At 36.6% G+C, this 26,272-nt stretch overlaps 1 protein-coding gene across 12 annotated transcripts in view; it reads left to right on the top strand.

Annotated features, from left to right (window-relative positions):
* The window catches only part of LCLAT1 (lysocardiolipin acyltransferase 1), a 257,617-nt gene that overhangs the window by 137,908 nt on the left and 93,437 nt on the right, over positions 1-26,272 (top strand). For all 12 annotated transcript variants that reach the window (XM_073791468.1, XM_073791469.1, XM_019942977.3 and 9 more), the window contains one exon: positions 1,774-1,972. In XM_073791468.1, the coding sequence (XP_073647569.1) occupies positions 1,774-1,972 (199 nt within the window). The remainder of the gene's footprint in view (positions 1-1,773; positions 1,973-26,272) is intronic.

Here is a 26,272-nt window from a genome sequence, read left to right as displayed (position 1 = left end):
TGCATTTCAGTTCTTTGCAAAATCTGAAAAGTATATCATATTTGGAATGCAGAGTGGGGTTGATCTAAACTAACCTTGGATGGTGACTTCAGACTTGTCATCTGGGCCAAGACATATAAATTCAGTGATTCACTTTGGTAGTTGACAGCCCTTTACACTTTAAGTGGAAAAATGGTTATTTCTTGCTGTGGGTCCAAGTCTAGAGGGCTCCTCCCTGATCCTCTCCCTCCTGAACTCTCTTCTACATTGGAACTTAAGTTCCCAGACTTTGGAGTGGGATGGGGGTGGATTATAACTATTTGAGTGGTTATGGACGCTTTTGAAAATTTGACGAAAACCGCAGGCATTTTGTAGCTACTTTAGCCCAAATGATCATGTTGTACATCTTAACCCTCTGTGTAATACTGTGGACATAATAACAAACACATATCTAACTTGTTTTTAAAGCTAATATTCCTTTTAACTTGTTTTTTTCTTGGTCCTATTTGAGGTCCTATTGTTCTTTTGTATTATACTTTTTTAAAATATACTGGAAATTAATAAAACATAAAGGCACTTTAATAATTTTAAAGTGTAACTATCAGCCAAATCAAGAAGTAGGAAATGGTCAGCAAGCCCCCTAGCTTCCCAGTCGCAAGACCTTCCTATTTAGTAGAAGTAGCTACTGTCCTGACTTGTAAGTTAGTTATTTCCTTGCTTTTCTTTTTAATTTTACCACTTGTATTTTTACCATCTGTATATTTATCCCTAGAATATCTTAGTTACTGTCTGTTTCAGAAAGATTTATATATGGACACTTAATGTATATATTCTTGTTTGTTTTTTTTCTCTCAACATTATGCTTGTATGTTGTCCATGTTGCTGTAGATATCCATAGTTCATTTGTTTTCATTGTTGTATCATATTCCATTGCATAACTGTACCACAGTTTCTTTGCTATACTTTGATCAAAGTTTTCATAATATTGCCAGAGAACTTTAGATTTTCTTGTCTTTTGTCTGCTGTGGACCAGTTTTCTCTCCATTAGTCAAATATTTATTAACTAGTAAATTAGTTACATGTAAATTATTCAAAAATTTAAATGGGCATTGAAATCAGTATTAATATGTTATTGTTCTTTCAAGAACTTCAGTCTGTAATTTATTTTCTTCTGAATATTTCATATATACTTTATGCCTGGCCATCAGAAAAGTTAATTAAGCAAATTTGGCAAATATTTGATCTTCTATGTGTCAAGCACTGTTGTAGGTACTGGGGCTGCAGCACTTTAGTAAATATACATTCTTTATATATTTAAAAAATAAACAGATATGTGTATTTGTTTAAAACAAATCTTAGTACAGAAAGGTATAAAATGAAAAATTTGACTCTCTGTTCCCTCAGTCCTATGTTCAGTATTAAATTTCTTGACTATTCTTTTTATTAAAAAATTTAAAAATCTTATATGTGTATAACCTGAAAAAATTACACAGTGGAAACTTTTTGTATGCCTTTTGTACTTTTTCTTTTTGTCTTAATAACCCATCTTGAAGATTTCAATGAAAGTTAGCATTTTTAAATTAGGGAGCTGCCAGAAACTTAAATTAGTAGAACTGAAAATAGAAACAGTGCCTTCATGTTCTTCCAGATTAACTTTTCTTAATTTATTATAGAAGCAAGAATAACATGCTTTTGCCTTATTAGAAATCAGATTTATTTATAGGACATGATAAAATTTACCTATGGAAAATCATAACTTTAAATTGTTAAGTATCTGTATTGCTTTTTCTGTAGGCATTGCTGGAGACCATGTTTGGTGTAAAAGTGATTATAACAGGTGATGCATTTGTTCCTGGAGAAAGAAGTGTCATTATCATGAATCATCGGACAAGAATGGACTGGATGTTCCTGTGGAATTGTCTGATGAGATACAGCTACCTCAGATTAGAGAAAATTTGCCTCAAAGCCACTCTCAAACGTGTTCCAGGATTTGGTAGGCTATTCACAAATTATTATAAGTTGTTCATTTATTTTATATGTGATGTACTCACTCTAAAACTACAGAATAACTTACTAAACTCCACTTAAGTATTAAAGCCTTTTCCACTTTTTTCCCTCCCTAGCCAAAAACAATCACCAGTTTTTTTTTTTTCCTTAGGGGATTATAGATTATTTTAATCCTTTTTCGGAAACATCTTACGTTGAAAGAATAAACTATTCACAAGGAAGTAGATATGGTCCCAGAAGGACCAAAAATTTGAAGAATATGAATTAATAGTTCAGTAACTTTTTATTACATGTCATACTTGTGGTAATTTAGACCAGAAAGTGGTCTGTGCTGATAAGGTACTTGAAAGGAACTGATTCATTCACATTTTAATAAATAGTAATTGAATAACCATTGGTTCCAAGCGTTATACCAGGTGCCGGTGTTTTCTGAACTTACCTAATCCATCACTTTTTTTTTTTTAAAGGCTTTTCACTGTCCTTGTTTTATACTATAATATTAAAATTCCTAGAAATGTTTATTTTCCATAGTTAGGAAAGCAGCATGTTCACTGAGTGGTGGATAAGTAGGGATATGTCAACATTGCATGTTAAATCTTAATTGATCTCCACTCTGTAATATGAAGTAGGGGTGAGGAACAGACTAAAAATATATTCAGACCAGTTATTCACATACGAGTGGATGAAGCACCCACTATACTCCCTGACAGCCTCATCCATTAAATCTGTACTTCTTTGGTTTCCTATGTAATATTTCTTATTTGAATTCTTTGCTCTCTAAACCATGTGCCTATCAGTATACTGAAATTGTGTAGGATTTGTGAGGGCAAAGGGCAGGCATTGTCCTTAGGATAGACGAGTAAGAAGTACTGCATGTTTGTGTTTTAGTTGCCTTCATGCTAATAGTTTTATCTTTCTCTTTGTCACTTGCACAGTATTGTGCTCTCAGGATAGTCAGATTCCTTAAATGGCAACTGACTTTCCCTAGAGCAAACATCCCCATAGAACCAGCAGGAAGCTGCAAGGCATTTTATGACCTAGAATTCATATAGCATCACATCTACAGTACATTATTAGTGGAAGCCATCACTGTCCTTAAGGAGTCTAGGGGAGGGAGCATAGACTTCACCTCTCAATGGCAGAAATGGCAAAGATATTATAGTATTTAAAAACTGCCACATTCCTAAAAAGACTGATCAAAAATGATAATGTCTTATGTATCATTCCTGATTCTACATAAAGTAACAGAATATTAAGAACATTATGTGAATGAGCTTGAAAATATACATGAAATCAACAAATTACAACTGACAAAATACGATAATAATGAAAACAAATGAAAAAATTAAAACAGCTTCGTGTCTAATAAAGAGATTGAATCCATAATTAAGAGCCTTCCTACAAAGGTTTTTGGAGGACAATGGCAGCTGCCTGATCTTCCTCATCTTTAAAAAAACAAAAAACATCCAATCAACAAGCAGAGGAAGTAAAACCACATATCACTCATCTCTTCAGCATGACCAGGAGACAAGGCATTTAGAAGGTTCTGGTATTTATTAAGTAGAGAAGTCTAAAAGAGTTCTTTCTACCCTCCCATCATTGCAAACCTGTGGGTTCTGAGAGTGGGTAGAGACTTAAGAGAGGCATGGAAAACTTAGAGGAAGCACAGACAAAAGCATCGCCAGAAGAATTAAAGTCCAACACTAAATGCCAAAATACTGAGCACAGGTCTGGACATAGTAGTTCACAGCACAAGGTATAAGGAAGTGATTAGAAAGACAGTGGGACCTGAAGATGCCTCAGAGAAGTATTGCTTCTGAGGGAGAATCAGATATATAGAGAAGGGCTAGCTTCCCTTAGAAGTGTGGTAGTGAAGGAAAACAAGGAAATTAAAAATCCTGCAGGAATAAAAAGAGAAGCAAGAAGTAACAGTCTTTGCTTACCCCACCCCCAAAATTATACAGCAAAACCCAATAACCATAAAAGGTTTTTAAATTCATAAAAGAAACTTAAGTGGAGGACAGAACTGAAAAACCGAAAAGCCAAAAAATGTACACCATAACACTCCAAACTGAATGGATTATCATTAACTAAGCATTTGGGGATATTAAAAAAAAGATACTTTTGGGTGAGAAATACAATGAACAGTAATAGACAAGAAAACAAGGAGAAATATAAGTCAGTTGAATCCAAGGAAAAAAAAGAACAAAAAGGCAAAATCATGTCAGAAATGAAGAGCGAATTATGAAATATCCAAGAGGAAAATAATAGAGTAAAATGAAAAGAGCAATACAAGAAAACAGAAAATGACTCAACAGTGAAAAGCTGAAAGCATTTCCTCTAAGATGAAGAACAGGACAAGGATGTCTACTCTCAGCCACTTTTTTTTGTTGGCCATGCCATGCAGCTCGTGGGATCTTAGTTCCCTGGCCAGGGATTGAACCTTGGCCACAGCAGTGAAAGCGCCGAGTCCTAACCCCTGGACCACCATGGAATTCCCACACTCTTGCCACTTTTATTCAACATAGTCTTGGAAGTCCTAGCCACAGCAATCAGAGAAGAAAAAGAAATAAAAGAAATCCAGATTGGAAAAGAAGAAGTAAGACTGTTTGCAGAAGTAGTCACTGTTTGCAGATGAAATGGTACTATACATAGAGAATCCTAAAGATGCTACCAGAATCAATAGTGTCAAAATGACTATTCTACCCAAGGCAATCTACAGATTTAGTGCAATCCCTATTAAATTATCAATGGCATTTTCCACAGAACTAGAACAAAAAATTTTTAAAATTTGTATGGAAATACAAAAGACCTCGAATAGCCAAAACAATCCTGAGAAAGAAAAACAGAGATGGAGGAACCATGCTCCCTGACCCTAGACCATACTACAAAGCTCCAGTCATCAAAACAGTATGGTACTGGCACAAAAACAGATATATACATCAATGGAACAGGATGGAAAGCCCAGAAATAAACCCACACATACGTCTATGGTCAATTAATCTATGACAAAGGAGGCAAGACTGTACAATGAAGAAAAGTCAGTTTCTTCAATAAGTGGTGCTGGTAAAACTGGACAACTACATGTAAAAGAATGAAACTAGAACATTCTCTAATGCCAGACACAAAAATAAACTCAAAATGAGTCAAAGACCTAAATATAAGATGCGATACTATAAAACTCTTAGAGGAAAACATAGGAAGAACACGCTTTGACATAAAACACAGCAAGGTCTTTTTCAATCCATCTGCTAGGGTAATGGAAATAAAACCAAAAATAAACTAATGGGACCTAATTAAACTCAAAAGCTTTTTCACAGCAGAGGAAACCATAAATGAAACAAAAAGAAACCCCACAGAATGGGAGAAAATATTTGCAAACAATGCGACCGACAAGGGATTAATCTCCAAAATTTACAGGCAGCTCATGCAGCTCAATATTGATAAAACAAACAACCCAATCACAACATGGGCAGAAGACCTAAATAAATATTTCTCCAAAGAAGACATACACATGGCCAAAAGGCACATGAAAAGATGCCCAACATCACTAATTATTAGAGAAATGCAAATCAAAACTACAATAAGATATCACATCACACCGATCAGAATGGCCATCATCAAAAAGTCTACAAACAATAAATGATGGAGAGGCTGTGGAGAAAAGGGAATCCTCCTACACTGTTGGTGGGAATGTAAATTGGTACATCCACTATGGAGAAAACAGTAAAAATAGAACTGCCGTATCATCCAGCAATCCCACTCCTGGGCACATATCCAGAGAAAACCATAATCTGAAAAGATACAGGCACCTCAGTGTTCATAGTAGCCACGACATGGAAGCAACCTAAATGTCCATTGATAAAGAAGATGTGGTACATACATACAATGGAATATTACTCGGCCATAAAAAAGAATGAAATAATGCCATTTGCAGCAACATGGATGGACCTAGAGAGTATCATACTAAGTGAAGTAAGTCAGAGAAAGACAAATATCATATGTTATCATTTACATGTGGAATCTTAAATTATACAAATGAAGTTATTTACAAACCAGACTTACAGATGTCGAAAACAAACTTAAGGTTAGCAAAGGGGAAACGTGGGGGATGGGGAGGGATAAATCAGGAGCTTGTGATTAACACACACAAACTACTATATATAAGATAGATAACCAACAAGGACCTACTGTATAGCACAGAGAACTATACTCAATATTTTATAATAACCTGTAAGGGAAAAGAATCTGAAAAAGAAGGAACATATGTATATGTATAACTGAATCACTTTGCTGCACACTTGAACCTAGCATGACACTGCAAATCGACTATACTCCAACACAATTTTAAAAAACCAAAAGAAAATAGAGAATGAAAAGGAGAAAAAAAGAAAAAAAATTGTCAGAAAGAAAGTAGTTGAAATCGAACCTAGTTAGAGGAGTTCTAACATCTGTATAATTGGAGCCTCTAAAAAAGACAGTCAAAACAATGTAACTTAACTATTACAAGGGTGATATTTAAAAGTACGACCCAAGAAGAATCTTGTGTGTAAAAGACGACTGAATTCCCTGGGTGGCGCACTGGTTAAGAATCCACCTGCCAGTGCAGGGGACATGGGTTTGAGCCCTGGTCCGGGAAGATCCCACATGCTGAGGAGCAACCAAGCCCTTGCACCACAACTACTGAGCCTGCACTCTAGAGCCCGTGAGCCACAACTACTGAGCCTGCGCTCTAGAGCCCATAAGCCACAACTACTGAGCCCGCGCACCACAACTACTGAAGGCCACCCACCTAGAGCCCGTGCTTCGCTACAACCCACCGCAATGAGAAGCCCACACACCGCAATGAAGAGTAGCCCCCACTTGCTGCAACTAGAGAAAGCCTGTGCACAGCAACAAAGACCCAACACAGCCAAAAGTAAATAAATAAAAATAAATTTATTTTATAAATAAATAAAAGACAACTGGAGGACTTCCCTGGTAGCACACTGGTTAAGAATCTGCCTGCCACTGCAGGGGACGCATGTTCAATCCCTGGTCTGGGAAGATCCCACATGCCGTGGAGCAACTAAGCCTATGAGTCACAACTCCTGAAACTGCGTGCCAAAACTACTGAAGCCCACATGCCTAGAGCCCATGCTCCGCAACAAGAGAAGCCACTGCAATGAGAAGCCCGTGCACTGCAACAGAGTAGCCCCCACTCGCCGCAACTAGAGAAAGCCCGCACTCATCAACAAAGACCCAACACAACCAAAAATAAATGAATAAATTATTTAAAAAAAAACAGTTCATAAAAAAAAAGAGATGACTGGAAAGGCAGTTCCAACATGAAGGTATGAGGAGCTCTGTAGACCCACTTCCCAGGAAAACTGGTGAAAATTCTGAAGTAACAGCCATTTAAAGTCTCCAGAAATGGTCCGAAGAACATACAGCAAATGAAGAAACATTTACTCAAGAAAATCTATACCAAGGCTCATCGAGAACAATGATAATCTGTGGTATTTGAAACAAGACACACTTGTTTCCTCCCACCTCCCTGTTCAGCCAGACAGAAACTCTGCTCCAGACTAGTGCAGCCAGGAACACAGGGCAACCCACAATCAGGAGGAATCTGACAACTCTGAGCATCTCCCTCAGGAGTGGAGGTTTTGAACCCCACATCTAGTAGCACCCCAACTTTTAACACCTGCACCTGAGAGATGAGCCTTCAAAACATCTAGCTTTGAAAGCCAGTGGAGACCCATAGGATATAGCAAACTGAGAAATAGTTTTTAGAGGGCCCCGCACACTTATGTGGCTATACTCCGGGACCCAGTGCAGAGGCAGCTGAATGAAAAGCCCCCAGTCTTTCTGTGAAGGACGGCTATTTGCTTATATTCCTTGCTGTGGTCGGAGGGGCGGGCTTCTCATTAAACACACATCTAAGGGAAGACTGTAATCTAGAAACCTTGGGGGTGGGGATATCACTCTCCCTCTGGCCCACGTCTGGTCACCAGTGTCTCTGAGAAAGGAGCTTGTATACTTGTCTGGCACTCTGACTTTTGTGGCTGTCACCCAGAAAACACATCCGTTGATAACCTGGCTCTTGTAGCCAGTGGGCTTGTGTTTGGGGGGAGGGGGGAGGTCAATGGGACAGTAGCAAATAAAGAAAGAATTCTTAGAGCCAACCATTACTCTAGAGCTTATTTAGCATGGAGGGAGGAGACATAAAAGCCCATCTCCAAGTCTTCTCCTGAAAGAACTATATTTACATACTTTAAAAGAGGCTGCCTGAGGGTTTGACTTCCAATTGGCCTGACTCAAGGTGCTGAGACCCTCCCCTGACACTGGCATAGCCATCCTCAACTACTGGGAGCCACTAAAAATAAAGTAGGCTGCTCGGACAATCACAAAGGTTTAAGAGACAGCCAAGAACTAGAGCAGGGTTGAATGATAAGGTTCATCTCCTATAGGAGGACTCTCCTACAAGCCTGGGAGAGGTGGGTATTATATCTAATGCATAGAAACCAACACAGAGAGTCAAGGGAAATTAAGAAACACAGGAATATATTCCAAATTACAGAACAAGATAAAACTTTAGGGAAAGATGTTAATGAACTGGAGACAGGTAATTAACCTGGTGGTAAAGAGGTCAAAATTACAGTCCTAAAGATGCTCATTGGGCTCAGGAGAACAATGCATGAAAAGTTTAACAAAGAGATAGAAAATATAAGAAGTCACAGAGCTGAAGAATACAATAACTGAACTGAAAACAGCGGGTTTAACGGTTTAAGCAGTAGAAAAGGGTCAGTGAACTTGAAGACAGGGCAGTAGAACATAACCAATCAAAGCAGCAAACATAAAAACTGGAAGACATTGACGATAACTTAAGGGAATTATGGGACAACATCAAGTGGTCCTGCATTTACATTATAGAGGTCCCAGAAGAAGAGAAAAAGAAAGGGGCAGAAAACTTATTTGAAGACACAACGGCCAAAAGTACCTCAGCCTGGGGAAGGAAACAGATATCCAGATCCAGGAAGCCCAGAGAATTCCAAATAAGATGAACTTAAAGAGCCTCACACCAAGACACATAATTAACTCATTATTGACAGGGGATTTTTGCAAAAATTAATGCCTGTGGCCAGTGATTTCTATTTTGGTCAGCCAAAAATTAATTGTTATTTCACTAACACTTTGTGGGTTATTACATTCAATAGTTACACCTGACACACCTGTAAAATCTTCTAATTTTCATGAAATGTTGTCTTCAATCCACTCTTCTATAGAAGCAAAGGAGAATTCTCCAGCACTGAGTTTCATTTTCACTTTCTGTATCAGAATCAATCACTAAGGTTTTTTGTCTTTTTGTTGGTCTAATATTCACATTGTCTGAATCAGAACGATATTCTGAAGAACTATCTTCTGAGACACTAGTATGTCACTCAGACAATCAGAGAAAGTATCTGCATAGAATTCACCGAAAAATTCTTCTTCACTCAGAATTTTGCGATACGTCATTTTTGAAAATTTTACGTTTATAATATACACAAGGTTGGAACAAAAACCTAACGGAGCAAAATGTGAATGATATTGACAATCACAAGTTGTATAATGAACCCTTGATCAATTTTAAGCTCTAACAACTTTGCACAGTGCTGTTAATTGTATCACTCTCTAAAAACATACTGATACGTCTCCTTTCAATAACATTCAGGTAACAAAAGATGTATTAATATGTCTCCAGTCAATAATGTGTTAAAGTGTCAAAATTTAAAGATATAAAGAGCATTTTCAAAGCAGCAAAAGGAAAACAACTTGTTACATACAATGGAACCCCATAAGATTATCAGCATATTTTTCAGAAGAACCTTTGCAGACCAGACGGGAGTAGCATGCTATATTCAAAGTGCTGAAAGAAAAAAACTGCCAGTCAAGAAAACTGTATCTGGCAAAGTTGTCCTTCAGAGTTGAAGGAGAGAGAGAGGTTTGTGGACAAGCAAAAGCTCAAGGAGTCCATCTCCTCTAGAATGGCCTTACAAAGAAATGTTAAAGGGACTTCTTTAAGCTGAAAAGAAAAGGTGCTAATTAGAACTGGGAAACATGAACGTATAAATATCCTTGGTAAATATAAATATATAGTAAAATTCAGAATAATGTTGTAAAGGTTGTGGGTTAATCACTTCTAAAGCTAGAATAAAGTTTAAAAGACAAAAGTATTAAAAATAACTATAGCTACAATAATTTTTAAGGGATACAGAAGATAAAAAGCTGTAAACTGTGACCTCAAAAACATAACATGGTGGGGGAGTAGTAAAAATGTACAGCCTTAGAATGTGTCTCAACTTAAGTTGTTATCAACTTAAAACAACTGTTATACATTATTTTATGTCTCATGGTAACCACAAAGGAAAAAACTGTAGCAGATGCACAAATGATAGAGAAAAAGGAATCTAAGCCCACCACTACAGAAAATCACAAAGGAAGAGAGCAAGAGAGGAAGAAAGGAACAAAGGAATTACAAAACAGCCACAAAACAATTAGCCAAATGGCAGTAAGTACATAGCTATCAATAATTACTTTAAATGTAAATGGATTAAATACTTCAATTGGAAGACAAAAGTGGCTGATGGATTAAACATAAACAAGACCTATCTTTATGGTGTCTATAAGAGACCTACCTCAGGTCTAAGGACACACACAGACTGAAAGTGAAGGGATGGAAAAAGATATTCCATGCAAATGGAAACCAAAAGAAAGCTGAGTTAGCTGTATTTCATATCAGACAAAATAGATTTTAAGACAAAGTCTGTGATAAAAGACAAAGAAGGTCATTATATAATGATGAAGGGGTCAATCCAACAAGAGTATATAACATATGTAAATATTTATGCACCTAATAAAGGAGCACCTAAATACATAAATGTTAACAAACCTAAAGGGAACAGCAATTCAGTAATAGTAGAGGAGTTTAATATCCCATTTTCATCAATAGATGATTATCCAGACAGAAAATCAATAAGGAAACATTGGCCTTAAGTCCAGTTGGTCTGACATATAGTTTAATAAACATATATAGAACACCGTATCCCAAAGCAGCAAAATGCACATTCTTCTCAGGCTCACATGGAATATTCTCCAGGATAGATCATATGTTAGGCCTCAAAACAAGTTTTATTGCATTTAAGAAGGTTGAAATCATGTCAAGGAATCTTTTCTGATCACAATGTTATGAAACTAGAAATCAGTTACAAGAAAAAAAACTGGAAAACTCAAGTATGCGGAGGCTAAATAACATACTACTGAACAACCAGTGGGTCAAAGAAGAAATCGAAAGAGAAATCAAAAAATACCTTGAAACAGATGGAAATGGAAATACAACACACCAAAACTTATGAGATGCAGCGAAAGTAATTCTAAAAGGGGACTTCAATAAACAGCCTATCTTTATACATCAAGGAACTAGAAAAAGAAGACTAAATAAGGCTCAAAGTTAGAAGGAAGGAAATAAATGAAAGAGAAATTGAAAAGACAATAGGAAAGATCAGTGAAACTAAGTTGGTTTTTTGACGAGATAAAGGAAACTGACAAAGCTTTAGCTAGATTCACCAAGAAAAAAAGAGAGGACACAAATAAAGCGGAAATGAAAGGGTAGATGCACAACTGATACCACAGAAATATGAAGAATCATGGGAGATTGCTATGAACAATTATATGCCAGTAAATTGGACAACCTGAAAGAAATGGATAAATTCCTAGAAACATATGACCTAGGAATCATGACGAAATAGAAAGTCTGAACAGACCCATTACTAGTAAGGAGATTGAATCAGTAATCATAAAACCCCCAACAAACAAAAGTCCAAAACCAGATGGCTTCAGTGGTGAATTGTACCCAGCATTTAAAGAACTAATACTAATCCTTCTCAATCTCTTCCCAAAAATAGAAGATGGGACTTCCCTGGTAATCCAGTGGTTAAGACTCTGTGTTTCCAATGCAGGGGGCACAGGTTCGATCCCTGGTCAGGGAACTAAGATCCCACATGCCATGCAGTACAGCCAAGAAAAGAAGAAGGAAACATAAAATAGAAGAGAAGGGAACACTTCGAAAGTCATTTTATGAGGCCAGCATTACCCCAATACCAAAACCAAACAAAGATGCCACAAGAAAATTAGAGGCCAATATCCCTGATGAACATAGATGTAAAAATCCTCAACAAAATGTTAGCAAACCAAATTCAGCAGTTCACTAAAAAGATAATACACTATGATCAAGTGGGATTTGTCCTAGGGATGCAAAAATTGTTCAACATCTGCAAGTCAATCAGTGAGACATACTGCATTGATAAAAGGAAGGATAAAAATTATCTGATCATCTCCATAGATGCAACGACAACGAAGCATTTGACAAAACTTAACGTCCATTGATACTAAAACTTCCAGCAAGGTGGGTATGGAGGGAATGTATTTCAATATATTAAAGGCCATATATGAGAGGCCCACAGCTAACATCAGACTTAATGGTGATGGAAAGCTGAAAGCTTCTTTTCTAAGTTCAGGAATAAGACAAGGATGCCGATGTGCTCGACTCTTATTCAACATTATATTGGAAGTTCTAGCCAGAGCAATTAGGCAAAATTAGATAGATTACATACATAGCATCCAAATTGGAAAAAAAGAAGTAAAACCATCGCTATTTGCAAATGACGTGATATTATATATAGAAAGCTATGAAGACTCCAGCAAAAAACAGTTAGAACTAATAAATGAATTCAGTGAGGTTGCACAATACAAAATTAATATACAAAAATCTGTTGTGTTGCTATATACTAATAACAAACTAAACGGAAAGAGGAATTAAGAAAACAATCCCATTTACAATGGCACCAGAGAATAAAATAGGAATAAAGGAGGTGAAATACTTGTACCCTGAAAATTATACAGTATCAATGAAAGAAGCTGAAGTAGACAAATAAGATATTTGTGCTCATATCTGAAAGGAAAGATATTCTGTGTTCATGGATTGGAAGAATTAGTATTGTTTAAAAGTCCATACTGTCCAAAGCAATCTATAGATCCAGTGCTATCCCTATCAAAATTCCAATGGCATTTTTTGATAGAAATAGAACAAACAGCCCTAAAATTTGTATGAAACCACAAAGACTCAGAATACCCAAAGCAGTCTGGAGAAAGAAGAACAAAGCTAGAGATATAATGCTCCCTGATTTCAGACTAGTTACAAAACTGTAGTAATCAGAACAGTATGGCATTGGCATAAAAACAGACACATAGATCAGTACAAAAGAATACAGAGCCCAGAAATAAACCCACACATATATGGTCAATTAATTTATGACAAAAGAGCCAAGAGTATATAATAAAGAAGGGATAGTCTTTTCAATAAATGGTGTTTGTTGTGAAAACTGGACTACTATATTGCACTGTACACAAAAATTAACTCAAAATGGATTAATGACCTGAACATAAGACCTGAAACCTTAAAAATCCTAGAAGAAAAAATAGGTGGCAAGCTTCTTGACATTGGTCCTGGTGATGACTTTTTTTGGATTTGGTACCAAAAGCAAAGGAAACAAAAGCAAAGATAAAGTGGTACTGTATCAAACTGAAAATCTTCTGCACAACAGAGGAAACCATCAACAAGATGAAAAGGCAACCTATGGAATGGGAGAAAATATTTGCAAATCATATATTTGACAAAGGGTTAATATCCAAAATATATGAAGAACTCATATAACTCAACAGCAAAATAACAATCTAATTAAAAAATGAGCAGAGGAGATCAATGGACATTTTTCCAAAGGTGACATACAAATGGCCAACAGGTGCATGAAAAGGTGCTCAACAGCACTAATCATCAGGAAAATGCAAATCAAAACTATGAGATACCACATCACACCTGTTAGAATGGCTACTGTCAAAAAGCTGAGCAATAACAACTGTTGGTGAGGCTATAGAGAAAAGGGAACGCTTGTGCATTGTTGGTAGGAATGTACATTGGTGTAGAAGCTGTGGAAAACAATATGGAGGTTCCCCCAAAATTAAAAATAGAACTACCACCATATGATCTGGTAATTCTGCTTCTGGGTATTTATTGGAGGAAAACAAAAGCACTAACTTGAAAAGATATCTGCACCCCCATGTTCATTGCAGCATTATTTACAATAACCAAGACATGGAAACAACTTGTGTCCATTGGTAGATGAATGGATAAAGAAAATGGTAAATATAGACAATGGAATATTACTCAGCTATAAAAAAAAGGATATCCTATAATTTATATCACCTGGATGGACTTTGAGGGCATCATGCTAAGTGAAAAGTCAGATAGAGAAAAACAAATACGACATGCTTTCACTTATTTGTGAAGTCTCCCATAATAAAAAACCCAATAGAATAAGATAAAATAAAATTCCCCAAAAACACAACTGAATAGATACAGAGAGGCCAGGATTTGGGGGTGGGCAAAATGGGTGAAGTTGCTCAGAAGGCACAAAATTCCAGTCATAAAATAAATAAGTTATGCAGATGTAATGTACAGCATGGTGACTATAGTTAATAATACTCTTATATATTTGAAAGTTGCTGAGAGTAGATGTTAAAAGTTCTGATAAGGAGAATATTTGTAACTATGTGGTGATAGATATTAACTTAGACATACGGTGGTCATTTCATGACATGTACATATATGGAATCATTTTGTTGTACACCTAAAACTAATGTAATATTATGCATCAGTTACATCTCAACTTAAAAAAGAAGTAGTACAGCTTTATTGGGTGGTGTGAGGATTAAATTAAATGCCAGTAGCGTGTTATTTGCTGCTGCCTGTTATTTCTGTAGTTCCCTTTGGGACATCCACCCTCCCACCTTTTGCCTTACAGAGATCCATATTAGACCTCTGGTTTTTCTAGTGTCTCACAGACCCATGTTCTCTTTCCCTGATCACCTAATCTTTACTTCCTCCTATTCTGCAATGGTATACTCATTTTTTTAAATAAATTTATGTATTTTTATTTATGTATTTTTGGCTGTGTTGGGTCTTTGTTGCTGCGCGCGGTCTTTCTCTAGTTGCAGTAAGCAGGGGCTACTACTCTTCGTTGCAGTGCGTGGGCTTCTCACTGCGGTGGCTTCTCTTGTTGCAGAGCACGGGCGCTAGGCGCGCTGGCTTCAGTAGTTGTGGCTCGCGGGCTCTAGAGCTCAGGCTCGGTAGTTGAGGTGCATGGGCTTAGTTGTTCCACGGCATGTGGGATCTTCCCGGACCAGGGCTTGAACCCGTGTCCCCTGCATTGGCAGGCGGATTCTTAACCACTGCACCACCAGGGAAGCCCCTATACTCATTTTTAACATTGTTAAAACTGTCTTCTCTCTTGTTTGAGTTTCTGTGTAAGTATTTCATTCTTAGCTTTCCCATTTTCTTTTCCCAAAAGATATAAGCTCCTTACAGTGTCTCTCACCATTGTAGGCTCTTAAAGTATTTGTAGACTTGATAGGATTTCATAAAAATGCAAACCATTAATGAGAACAGATTTTGGATTGAAGAAAAAAAAACGATTTTAGAACCTTTAAAGTGAATAAGTGCAAAGTAAATTAAGCAAGGCAAAAGTGTAGGCAGGAAAAATAAAACAGAATGTGTTTGCAGATGGAGTATTAATGTTGGAGTTTGCAGGGGAAAATGAAAGAAAGGGAAGAGAATGGATGTGTCCTATTGGTCAGCTCTATCCTGCTTCAGACTATGCCAGACTTAGCTTGTTGACACTTGCCATGACTTTAGGGTGTATTTAATGTTGCTATGTATAATTATTTCTAAATAAATGTTTGCTTATCAGAGTTTGGAATATAATTATCTGGTTTCCTTAGTTCATTTACGAATGACCAAAGGGAAATAATATTATATATCTGTAGTGCCAGTTTGGAGAATGGATGAGAATTTAGAATTTGAAAGTTTTTTCTTAAAGTATGGAAGTAACAGACTTACCTAACAGGCTAGGGAAGAAACCATTAAGAGTGTTTAGATTCCAGTTCACATTGTAAAGAGTTTTGGTAAGCTGAGCTAGCTAAACTGTTTAGAGTCTGCTAAGGTATGTGAAATTAGATGTTAAGGAAAAAATGTCTGATAGATTTCAACTATTTATAATGATGGTTTAGACATAGGTTTTTATTTTTAGTCAACTTCATAACCACTTAGTAACAACGCAGGAAATATGAAACCCAGAGGTGTCATGAAAAGTCCATTTGCCTAGTGTTTTTGTACCAGGAAATTCGTGTGCCATCTGGCCCACCCAGCTCATGGCTCCTTGGTTTTTCTGGATCATTAGTTAATCACACTTGAGTGGCAAAAGGGTTGGAGGCTTTTAGAAAGCACAAAAAGAGGAGTAAACATTAAATGGATAGTGATTTAAAAAGTTGCCAAGTCGTGGATTGAACTAAACTCTCCCTGACATATACGTCCTGATTTTAAAGTAGATTGTCATATAATCCTACTGTTCTCAAACTGCACCATAAGGTAGTGGTGAAAACTAGGAACAACCACAAATTGTGAAATATATCTAGATTGTTCCAGAATGAGATCAGGGACAAGAAAGAAGTAACAGCATGGCCTCTGATGAATGCTTTTATCCACTCTCAGTTTGTTCAAGGCATGCAAAGTCTGAGTGTATCCTTACAGGCTCCTGTGGTGGTCCTGTTTTAGCTGGATAATTGAAACTGGGTCAGAGGCTTTTCCTAAGTCCGGCCTCCCTGAGAATAACCTGTCTCCCAAAATACTAAAATTTTTTTGGTCAAATCTGATCTATAGAAATAACTGGAATTTAAAAAATATGCCTTTGGCATTTTATAAGCATTCTTCTCTTTTTAAAGACCATGAATAAAAACTACTGGGTTAAAATCTATTGTATACCTTGCCCAATACGCTGGAGAAACAGTGGTTATAGCGCATGCTGCTGTTACACATGAACATGCTGCAAAACAAGCACCATGCATAGTTGGAAAGATAATCCATTTTCTGTGGTCAAAATTTCAGTTTTAACTGTATTTAATGTATAAGTGTTAGATGTAAATTCATTTAAAGATATTTCTCACACAGTTTTAAGAATCACTAAATTTACTGAAGTCACCTTAATTTTATTAACTATTATATAGTAAGTACAAAGAATGGATAATTTCCTATTTGAGATATTTACAGTTTATAATACCCAACTTTATCTTCGGTGAGAGGGAAAACTCTCCCTCTCCTACCCAGCTTCCTCCTACTTAAAATGGACATTCATTAAAACTAGAACCGTCTTTAAGCCATGAACGTCTTTGACACCATTCAATTTGGTGGACCCTTTTAAAATTTAACAACACTTCATGCTGCTCTCCTATTTTACAACTCAGAGGATAAGATGAATACATTTCTATATTGAAGTAAGACTCTCCTCAAGAGTCGGTATCAGTAACACCCCATTCCTACCAGTTTCTTTGGTATCTCTGAGGCGTCAGTTTTACTACCTGCGTCAGCTAAGTGAGGAATTACTAGTTACTAGTCACCCTGAGTAACAGCTGCTTGAGATTTCCTGGAAGGAATCTTTACAGCAGGGGTCCCCAACCCCCAAGCCGAGGACGGGTACCAGTGTGCAGTCTTTTAGTAACCGGACCGCACAGCAGGAGGTGAGCAGCGGGTGAGCGAGCCAAGCTTCATCTGCCACTCCCCACCGGTCTCATTGCCGCCTAAACCATCACCCCCTCCCCGCCGCCCCTGTCCGTGGAAAAATTGTCTTGCACGAAACCGGTCCCTGGTGCCAAAAAGGTTGGGGACCACTACTCTACAGCACATATATTTGACACTCCCTCTGTGACCTATCTTCAAAGGCGGCTTTTAGTCAAGGATTCCTAGCTACTTAATTACTAAACTGTAGTTCTTACTTACAGCAAATTTTCTTGTCACCTGGCCACAAGAGACTGATTATTTTATTGCTTCCTACTGTAAATCATGGAAGGTTTCACAGCACCCTTCTTTCCTGTGTTGTTGCATTTGTTACTAAATACCTAAAGGCCAGAGAGGATGTTTTACTATTTTTAACAATGTATCTCTATGATACACACATCCCATGACAGAGAATGAAAATACCTCATATTGCCTTCCTCAGCCTCCTATCAGCCAGTCCCACCAAAGGGACCTAATAGGGAGACTCCTTGTTAGAAGGCTCTGGGAAGGATTTTCCTCCTTAATAAGAGGTTCATGAAGGGACAATGCCTCTCCTTTCCTACTTTGGGACATTATTGTGAGAGTACATCATACTTGGAGCTCCTGCAATCATCTTGCATCCAAGAGGATGGCCAAATAGAATGTGAGGGCCTGGCTTCTGAACCAGCCTTGGGGCCAGACTACATTTTATGTGAGACACATACACCCAGAGGGTTTATATGACTTTCAGATTGGTATTCTGTTATTTATAGCCCAAAGGATCCTGATACATACAGCTTCTTTCCCACATTTCACCAATCTATAAAGAAAAGTATGCAACGATTGATGTAGTCATTCAGTAAATGTTATTATAATGGCTATCGTGAATTAAGATTTTTATGAAAACTGTCAGAAGAAATATAGTAGACAGTATATTAAAATGTTTTAGTTCTATGGCTAGATGTCACATACAACTCTGTGTATTTTCAGATACATACAGATCGTTTTCATCTTAGCTACTACTGCTAGTTGAAAAATAAGTTTTTGTCCTTGTTGATTTTGTAGTTTCAGTTGCCAGGGTTGCTTGGCTGAGATGAGTTTGATGCTTTTTTTTTTTTTTTCTTTTTGCCAGGGAGGGAGGGAAACCCATTGGGAACAAAGGTTTATTTTAGTTAAGTCATATGCCAGGCAGTATACCAGGATTATACTTCTTTCTAGAACTACATTGAGAACTAAGTAATTTTTTATGATTGTACTGAGATCTAAGTAACTTAAACGAAGCTTTTGTTTTGACTGTGTTAGCTGAGTTGTTAACAAAGCTCAAGTTCTGAGCTGTGTGGAAGTTGACAGATTCTTTGGTTGGGAGACATGGTTCTGGGCTTTAAGGTTATTCAGTCAGTTACTTACTGGAGTTATACTGCGGTTGTTTACCTAAATTGGATATCCTGTTGATGTGCACCATCTCTAATACCTCAGTCAGCTGCACTGCTGCAGGCTGCGAGGCATTCCAGATGTGAGCTGGGAAGCATATTTTGACTCTAGGCCTTTCAGTACCCTCATTTGTACTGAAAATTGAAGAATTTCTTTGCCTAAATTAATAAGTAGATTCTAAAAACTACCTAAAATCCATGTTTTTATAACAGGGCAATTTTAGGAGAAAGAAGTAAAAGAATTTGGGGGGAGCTTTAGGGTTTTCTGTCCACTTTGCATTTAGTAGAGAAGCACAAATAAAGTCAGTCTTAAAATGATCAATTTGAGCCAACTTTGAAAAGGGTGTTTTACAATAATAGTAAAAAAAATAGGAGAGATGGACCCAATGTACTTTATAGTTTGTTTTTCAACCTTAATTTCAAGAGATAACTTGATTCTAGCGCCTTCAGTTTTCCTTTCACTTGTGGCTAAATAAGTACCTATAAATTGTAATGATATTTTTAAAGAGAAAGGCAGCATTGTAATACTGGGGAAAAATTGAATTAGCTGTTGTATTTATTATATATGTCATTGTTAAGGGAGTTTACGAAACCCAGTGTGGCCTTTTTTCCCTTGTTTATTCTTGTCCTTAAATCTTATGGGAATTATTTTCCTTATGCTTGAAGTCAGATATTTCTGAGAGTCATTGTGTAATGAATACCAGGCAGGGACATATCATGTAGCCAAGATTTAACATGTCCTTCCACAATAAAAATAATGTCCCAACTATATCTTAGAAATGTGGTTACTGATAATCTTCAACTATTACAATCAAATAAACGGCATAGTAAGTGAATCCCAAGTAAGAACACCTAGGTCTTTGATTTTAGAATGCAAAATAGCTGTTATTCATGTATTTTTAAATTAAATAGTAGTTTGCATTAACATTAGATGTTCTTAAATACCTTTTTATATGGAATAATTTTAGATGTATCGAATATTTGCAAAGACAGTACAGAAAATTTTCCTATTTTCACCCATCTTCCCCTGATGTTAACCTCTTACACAGCTGTGGAACATTTGTCAAAACAAAAGATTAACATGGGTACAATACTATTAACTGAACTACAGACTTTATTTAGATTTCACCAGTGTTTCCACTAATGTCCTTTTTCTGTTCTGGGATCCAATTGAGGATCTCTTTTTTTTTTTTTTAAAGTCACCATGTCTCTGTAGTCTTCCTCCATTGTGTGGCAGTCTGTCTTTATTTTAGTGCTTTTGAAGAGAACTGGTCGGATATTTTGTAGAATGTCCCTCATTTTGAGTTTGTTTTGCATTTGCTTTTCATGACATTTTCTCATGATTAGTTTTGGGTTTTGGGAAAAAGCCCCACGGATATGAAGTGACTTTCTCATCTCATCAGGAGGGTTCATGATATCAACCTGGCTTATCATGAGTGATGTTAATTGTAATCATTTGGTTAAGGTGGTGTCTGCCAGGGTTCTGCACCACAAAGTTAATGTTTTCTCCTCTCTCTCTGTATTTTATTCGGTAGGGCTGGTTGTGGGCAGGGGGAATTAAGCTTCACCTCCTTGGAGTGGGGAGCATCTACATATTTTATTTGCAATTCTGTGAAGGTTTGTCCCTTCTCAGTCATTTAATTATGCCAATATGAACTTATCAATATTTATTTTATTCTTTGGGTTATAATCCAGTACTATTGTTATTTATTTTGTTGCTGAAGTTGTTCCAGCTTTGGCCATTGGGAGTTTTTGCAGGTTGGCTCTTACGTCCTTTTGGGTCCCCATATTTCTTTTTTTCTTTTAATCATTTTCTTATTTTCTGGTGGTACAAGATTCTTGTATTTTTCCCTGCCCCAGCCCTAGGCTCAGCATTTTCCTAAGGAACCCTAGTTCCTTTGATTAAAGCAAGGTGTTAGAAACTACGATCTGGGCACTGACTGTGCTCTGTATAGTTTTCTATTACTGCTTGTACCATGAATGGAGTCACCTTAAACCACACATATTTATCATCTCACAGTTCTGGAGGTCAGAAGTCTGATGTGGGGCTCATTGGGCTAAAATCAAGGCATTTGCAGGACCAAATCCTTCCTGTTAGGCTCCTGTGGAGAGTCTGTTTCCTTGACATTTCCAGTTTCTATTGGTCACCCACATTCTTTGGCTCCTGCCTCCTTTCCTCCATCTTTAAGGCCAGCAAGAACCAGCTGAGTCCTCCTCACATAGCCTCACTCTGACACTGAGTCTTTCCCTGCCTCCATCTTCCACCTTTAAGGACCTTTATGATTACACTGGCCCCCCCCAGGCTAATCCAGGATAATCTCCCTATTTTAAATTCAGCAGATTAGCAACCGTAATTCTTCTTTGCCATGTAATGTATTCACACTTCTGGGAATTAGGATGTGGATATCTTTTGTGGGGGCATTATTCTGCCAACCACATGCTGGTGGCTACTGCCTCTCTCAGTGTATAGAGCTAGTAATATATGTAGCTTAGGAATCAGTTGTGCAACAGGAACAGATATCTCAGATGGCACTTCATCTGTAATACTGATTAAATGGTAAATCTCACATAGTATGAAAAACAGGTTTTTGGTTCCACCATAGGGTAAAACCCCGAAACTGTAATCATAACCAAGAAATTGCATCTTGCCAACCAAAAGCCATCAATAAATAGGTATTTCTTCAGTGTCAAGCAAGACTTTCTACTCTCTGCAGGTAGATATAATCATCTCTTTGTGGAGTCTAGTGAAATTTGCAGTAAGGGTGGTTTTATCCATTTTGTGGTTTTTCAAATTTGAAATTATATTTGGAATTGAGTTTCCTTTAGGATATTATTTAATTGTCTGCTCATATTTTATACTTTGATTTCTGTCTTGTATTTTCAGCACAAGCACATTTGAAACCTAATGATACAGGCATGTTCTAAAAGGATTATTACAGGAAAAAGTCATAGAATTGATTATCTGCCTCCTCTCAATGTTTTTAAAAGCCAGAGCCTCATGTAAGTTCATCATCTTAGACGAGGGATATAGAGAGCATTACCTAATTTCAAATGTGAGTTCAAAGAAGACAGAGCTTCCCTAACTTGGTGTAGCATTTTGCTAAATGCTGACATAGGTTGAAATTCTGAGAAATAGTACTTGTTCTGGATTCATTTGTATAACCATTGTTATGCACAACCACACAGTCAGCAAACATAGTATTTGCTTATGATTGTTGTGATACGAGTTTATATAAAATTTGCATCTGTTTATATTATCACTCATTTTCATTTAATAGAGGCCTGTGGGTAACATTCCCTTGGTTGTATCCACACCCTCTATTCAGGATTGAAAATATGTTGAAGAGAACAGTTTGTTTTATCTCTTGCACATTGCTTTTTGTTTCTGGTATTGCATTCATAGTCCCAAAGTAAATACCGTAATGAATTAATAAGTACCTGGACAATAATGATGAATTAATCTATTTTTGAAGTTCAGTTTTTAGTACAATAGGTGAGTAGTATAGATATTTTTATGATTCTCTTAACTACAGTTGACCCTTGAACACAGGTTTGAACTGCATGGGTCCATTTACCTGTGGGTTTTTTTTCAATAAATACGTACTACAGTACCATACAATTTGTGGTTGGTTGATTCGTGGATGCATAACCATGGATATGGAGGGGATGACTGTAAAGTTATAAGTGGATTTTAGGCTGTGCTTGGGGGTAGGCACCCCTAACCCCCATGTTGACCAGGGGTTAACTGTATATTCATCTACACTAAAATGAAAAAAGGATGAATAGATAAAGAAGATGTGGCACATATATACAATGGAATATTACTCAGCCATAAAAAGGAATGAAATTGGGTCATTTGTAGAGACGTGGATGGACCTAGAGACTGTCATACAGAGTGAAGTAAGGTCAGAAAGAGAAAAACGTATGTTGTGTATTAGCACATATATGTGGAATCTAGAAGAATGGTACAGATGAATCGGTTTGCAAGGCAGAAATAGAGACACAGGTGTAGAGAACAAACGTGTGGACACCAAGGGGGGAAAGTGGTGGTGGGGTGATGGTGGGATGAACTGGGAGACTGGGATTGACATATATACACTAATATGTATAAAATGGATAACTAATAAGAACCTGCTGTATAAAAATTAAATAAAATTAAATTTAAAAAAAACAAAAAAGGAAAAAGAAAATGCTGAAAAGGGCTTACTTTTTATGGAGAAAGAATGCATGTTAAAAATACACTCAAGTAAATTGGTTGGGTTTTCCTTTTTCCTAGCCAACTCTAAAATTTGATAAAAGAAAATTTAAGCCAAGGAAAACCAGGTTCTAAAATTATGGAATACCTCTGGACAATAGAGTATGCTTAGAGATTACTCCTTTCTGCTTTGAGAATGCAGTGCTGGTAATGTAAATGGGATTTTTGAAAGTAGATGGTGATAACAGAGCCATGCCAGCATCCACAGAATCTATTTTTATAAACCTGCCAGGCTCTCAGTACTTGTCTGAGAAATTCAGGTGATAGACAGAAAGTCCTCCAATGGAAAAAGTATAAAACAGGCAAGTTATATAGACTAATTTCAAATGACAGGATCAGTTGCACTGTCATTTATCAGCCCATAGACTTATGAAATAAATGTCATAAAACTGTATGAGGACCTCAAGAATGTTAAGAAAAATCTGGATATTGCTTTAAACGTGAATAACATGTGTACTGATGGCGATGAAATGAGAAGAAAAAGACTCACGAGGTCTTCCTGTGGTTTTTATGAGAAGGAGAAAACATTTAAGCTAAAGGGAGTAAAAGAGATTCAAAAGCATTAGTGATGTATAATGTATAAATGGAACATGAAAAGGCAAAGCACAAAGGGGAAGAATCATCACATCTTCAGAGGAGAGGTCCAAGAGGCTGGCTGATTTAGTCTTTTTACTTCCCTTTCTGGGATTTCCGAAACATATACATAATATTTGAAAAGTTTTATGACACAGCCCTATGGGTTTTCCTACTGCTCCCTCCCCCCAAGGGAGCAACAGATATTCTCACTTGGAATGGAGAAATACACTCAACCTGTCAGTATTGTTCAGTCTAGAACATCCTTTACAAATATGAGGACAATGCAGAATTAACATTTGAGAAAAATACACAGCTTTAAAGAAAGTCTAGGAATAAACTCTCTGAGGAATAGACATTTCTCTGAGGAGAATTTATACTGTGTTTCACTGATACCCTTAGAGAGATTCAAGTATGTATTGCAAAGAGGCTGTTTAGTACAGTGGTTAAAAACATCAGCTCTGGAGCCAGACTGCCTGCATTTGAAACCTGATTTTACCACTTACTAGTTCTCTGAGTTCTCAGTGTGCCTTCGTTTCTTCATCCATAAGATAGGAATAATAATTTTACCTAGTTCATAAAGTTGTCTTGATAACTAATTGAATTAATGAAAAATGCTTAGAACAGTACTAGGCACATAGTAACCATTCAATAAACATTTTTTTAAAATTACTCCTCTTTGTACTTGTCATAGCTTATTATAGTTTTTGCTATTTGTCCATAAAATTTGACAATTAAACAGTTGATTGCTGAAATAAAAATTAGTAGACTAGAAACAGCTAAAGATGAAATTAATGAGTTAGATGACTAAGCTAAAAGATTTTCCTTAAACACAGCATCAAATGAAGGGAGATAAAAAGTATGAGAGGACAAAACCAGAAGTTTTAACATCTATCTAAGAGAAGTTCTAAATAGAAAGTCTGAGAGAATGAAGAAGAGAAAAAGTAGTGTATTCTTAAATAATGGAAGGAATATTCCCAAAGTTAAAGAGACTCATATTGGAAGAGTGTACCAACTGCTGAGCAGAATTAATGAAAAAGTTGCATACTGGTGAAGTCTCACAAAACCAAAGATAAAGAGAAAATAAAGCTTCCAGAGGGGAAAAAAATTATCTGCAGAAATCAGATTGATATCAGACTTCTATAAGAAGATTGTGGGAAAAACAGCTTTGAAATTCCGAGGGGAAAATGATTTAAAATCTCAAGTTCTGTTTTAAGCCAAGCTAGCCTCCAAAATTGAGAACAACAACAACAAAAAAAACATTTCGTAAATGCAAAAACTCAAACATTTTTTTGAAACAAGTTCCTTAAGGAGGACTAACAGAAGGACATAGGATATAAGAAACAATGATAAGAAGAGAAGCCAACAGACTTAACCCGAGTCAAGTCTAAATAATTAAAATCGTTCTGTGAAGCATAAGGAATAGTAGTAGTAATAATAATAGCAAGTTGGAGGAACTATTGGATGATTTCTACAAATCTTGGAAGAGGGACAAGAGGAAAGCATAATTTTTTGTTTGGGGGAAGATTATTAACTCAAAGTTGATAGAATTATTTAAGTTTAAATGTTTGTAAAAATAGAAAGGTGAAAAAATTTTAAGCATGAGCTTTAAAATAATAAAATAGAGTTTATAATTTCCAAAACACCAGCGTAGGGCTGGGCAATTGTGAATGGGAACTTTTTTGGTTACATTTTTATGTTCCTTGATGCAATATCCTTGGTATTATTGTAACTTCTTAATCATAATGACAATAACTATTACTTATTGAATACTTTGTGCTAAATAATCTTAATTTATTTCTTACAACAACTCCTATCAGGTAAATACTGTTGCAGCATTATGCTTATTTTTACGTTTGGGGTCAATAAGGGACAAAGGCTTAAAGCTGAACAGCTGGTTTATGGTGGAACTATGATTCTAACCCAGGCAATTTCATTCCAGAGTTATACCGCCTACAAACTGCACTGTGGATGTAGGTGTCCTCAGGTAAAAGAGGAGACATGTAAGAGGGGGCAGGTGCGGGATCAATTCCAGTACAGGTGGATATGACTGACAAATACAGTGGGTGAGCAGCAACTGGACACATTATCGGCAAGACCTTATACTAAAGTGTGGATTATTTGGGAATATGCTTATTTATATTTGTAGAATACAGTATTCTAGTTTGGACTTAATTCAAATAAAGTCCTACAGATTTTAAAATCATGATTTAATGATAATTTTATATATTCTTAGGGTACTACTGTATTTACTAAATGATAATAGCTATTATTTGAGTTGTGTTTTTAAGAAACTACCACTCATCCCCTCTAGCTGAACTAGTAAAAGTATATTGTAAAGATACACATGACAATAAGGGAGAT

Source organism: Tursiops truncatus, chromosome 14, assembly GCF_011762595.2.
Source record: "Tursiops truncatus isolate mTurTru1 chromosome 14, mTurTru1.mat.Y, whole genome shotgun sequence".
NCBI classification, from domain to species: Eukaryota; Metazoa; Chordata; class Mammalia; order Artiodactyla; family Delphinidae; genus Tursiops; species Tursiops truncatus.
The sequence above is the reverse complement of the archived record's forward strand: the minus strand, read 5'-3'. Positions and strand labels throughout refer to the sequence as shown.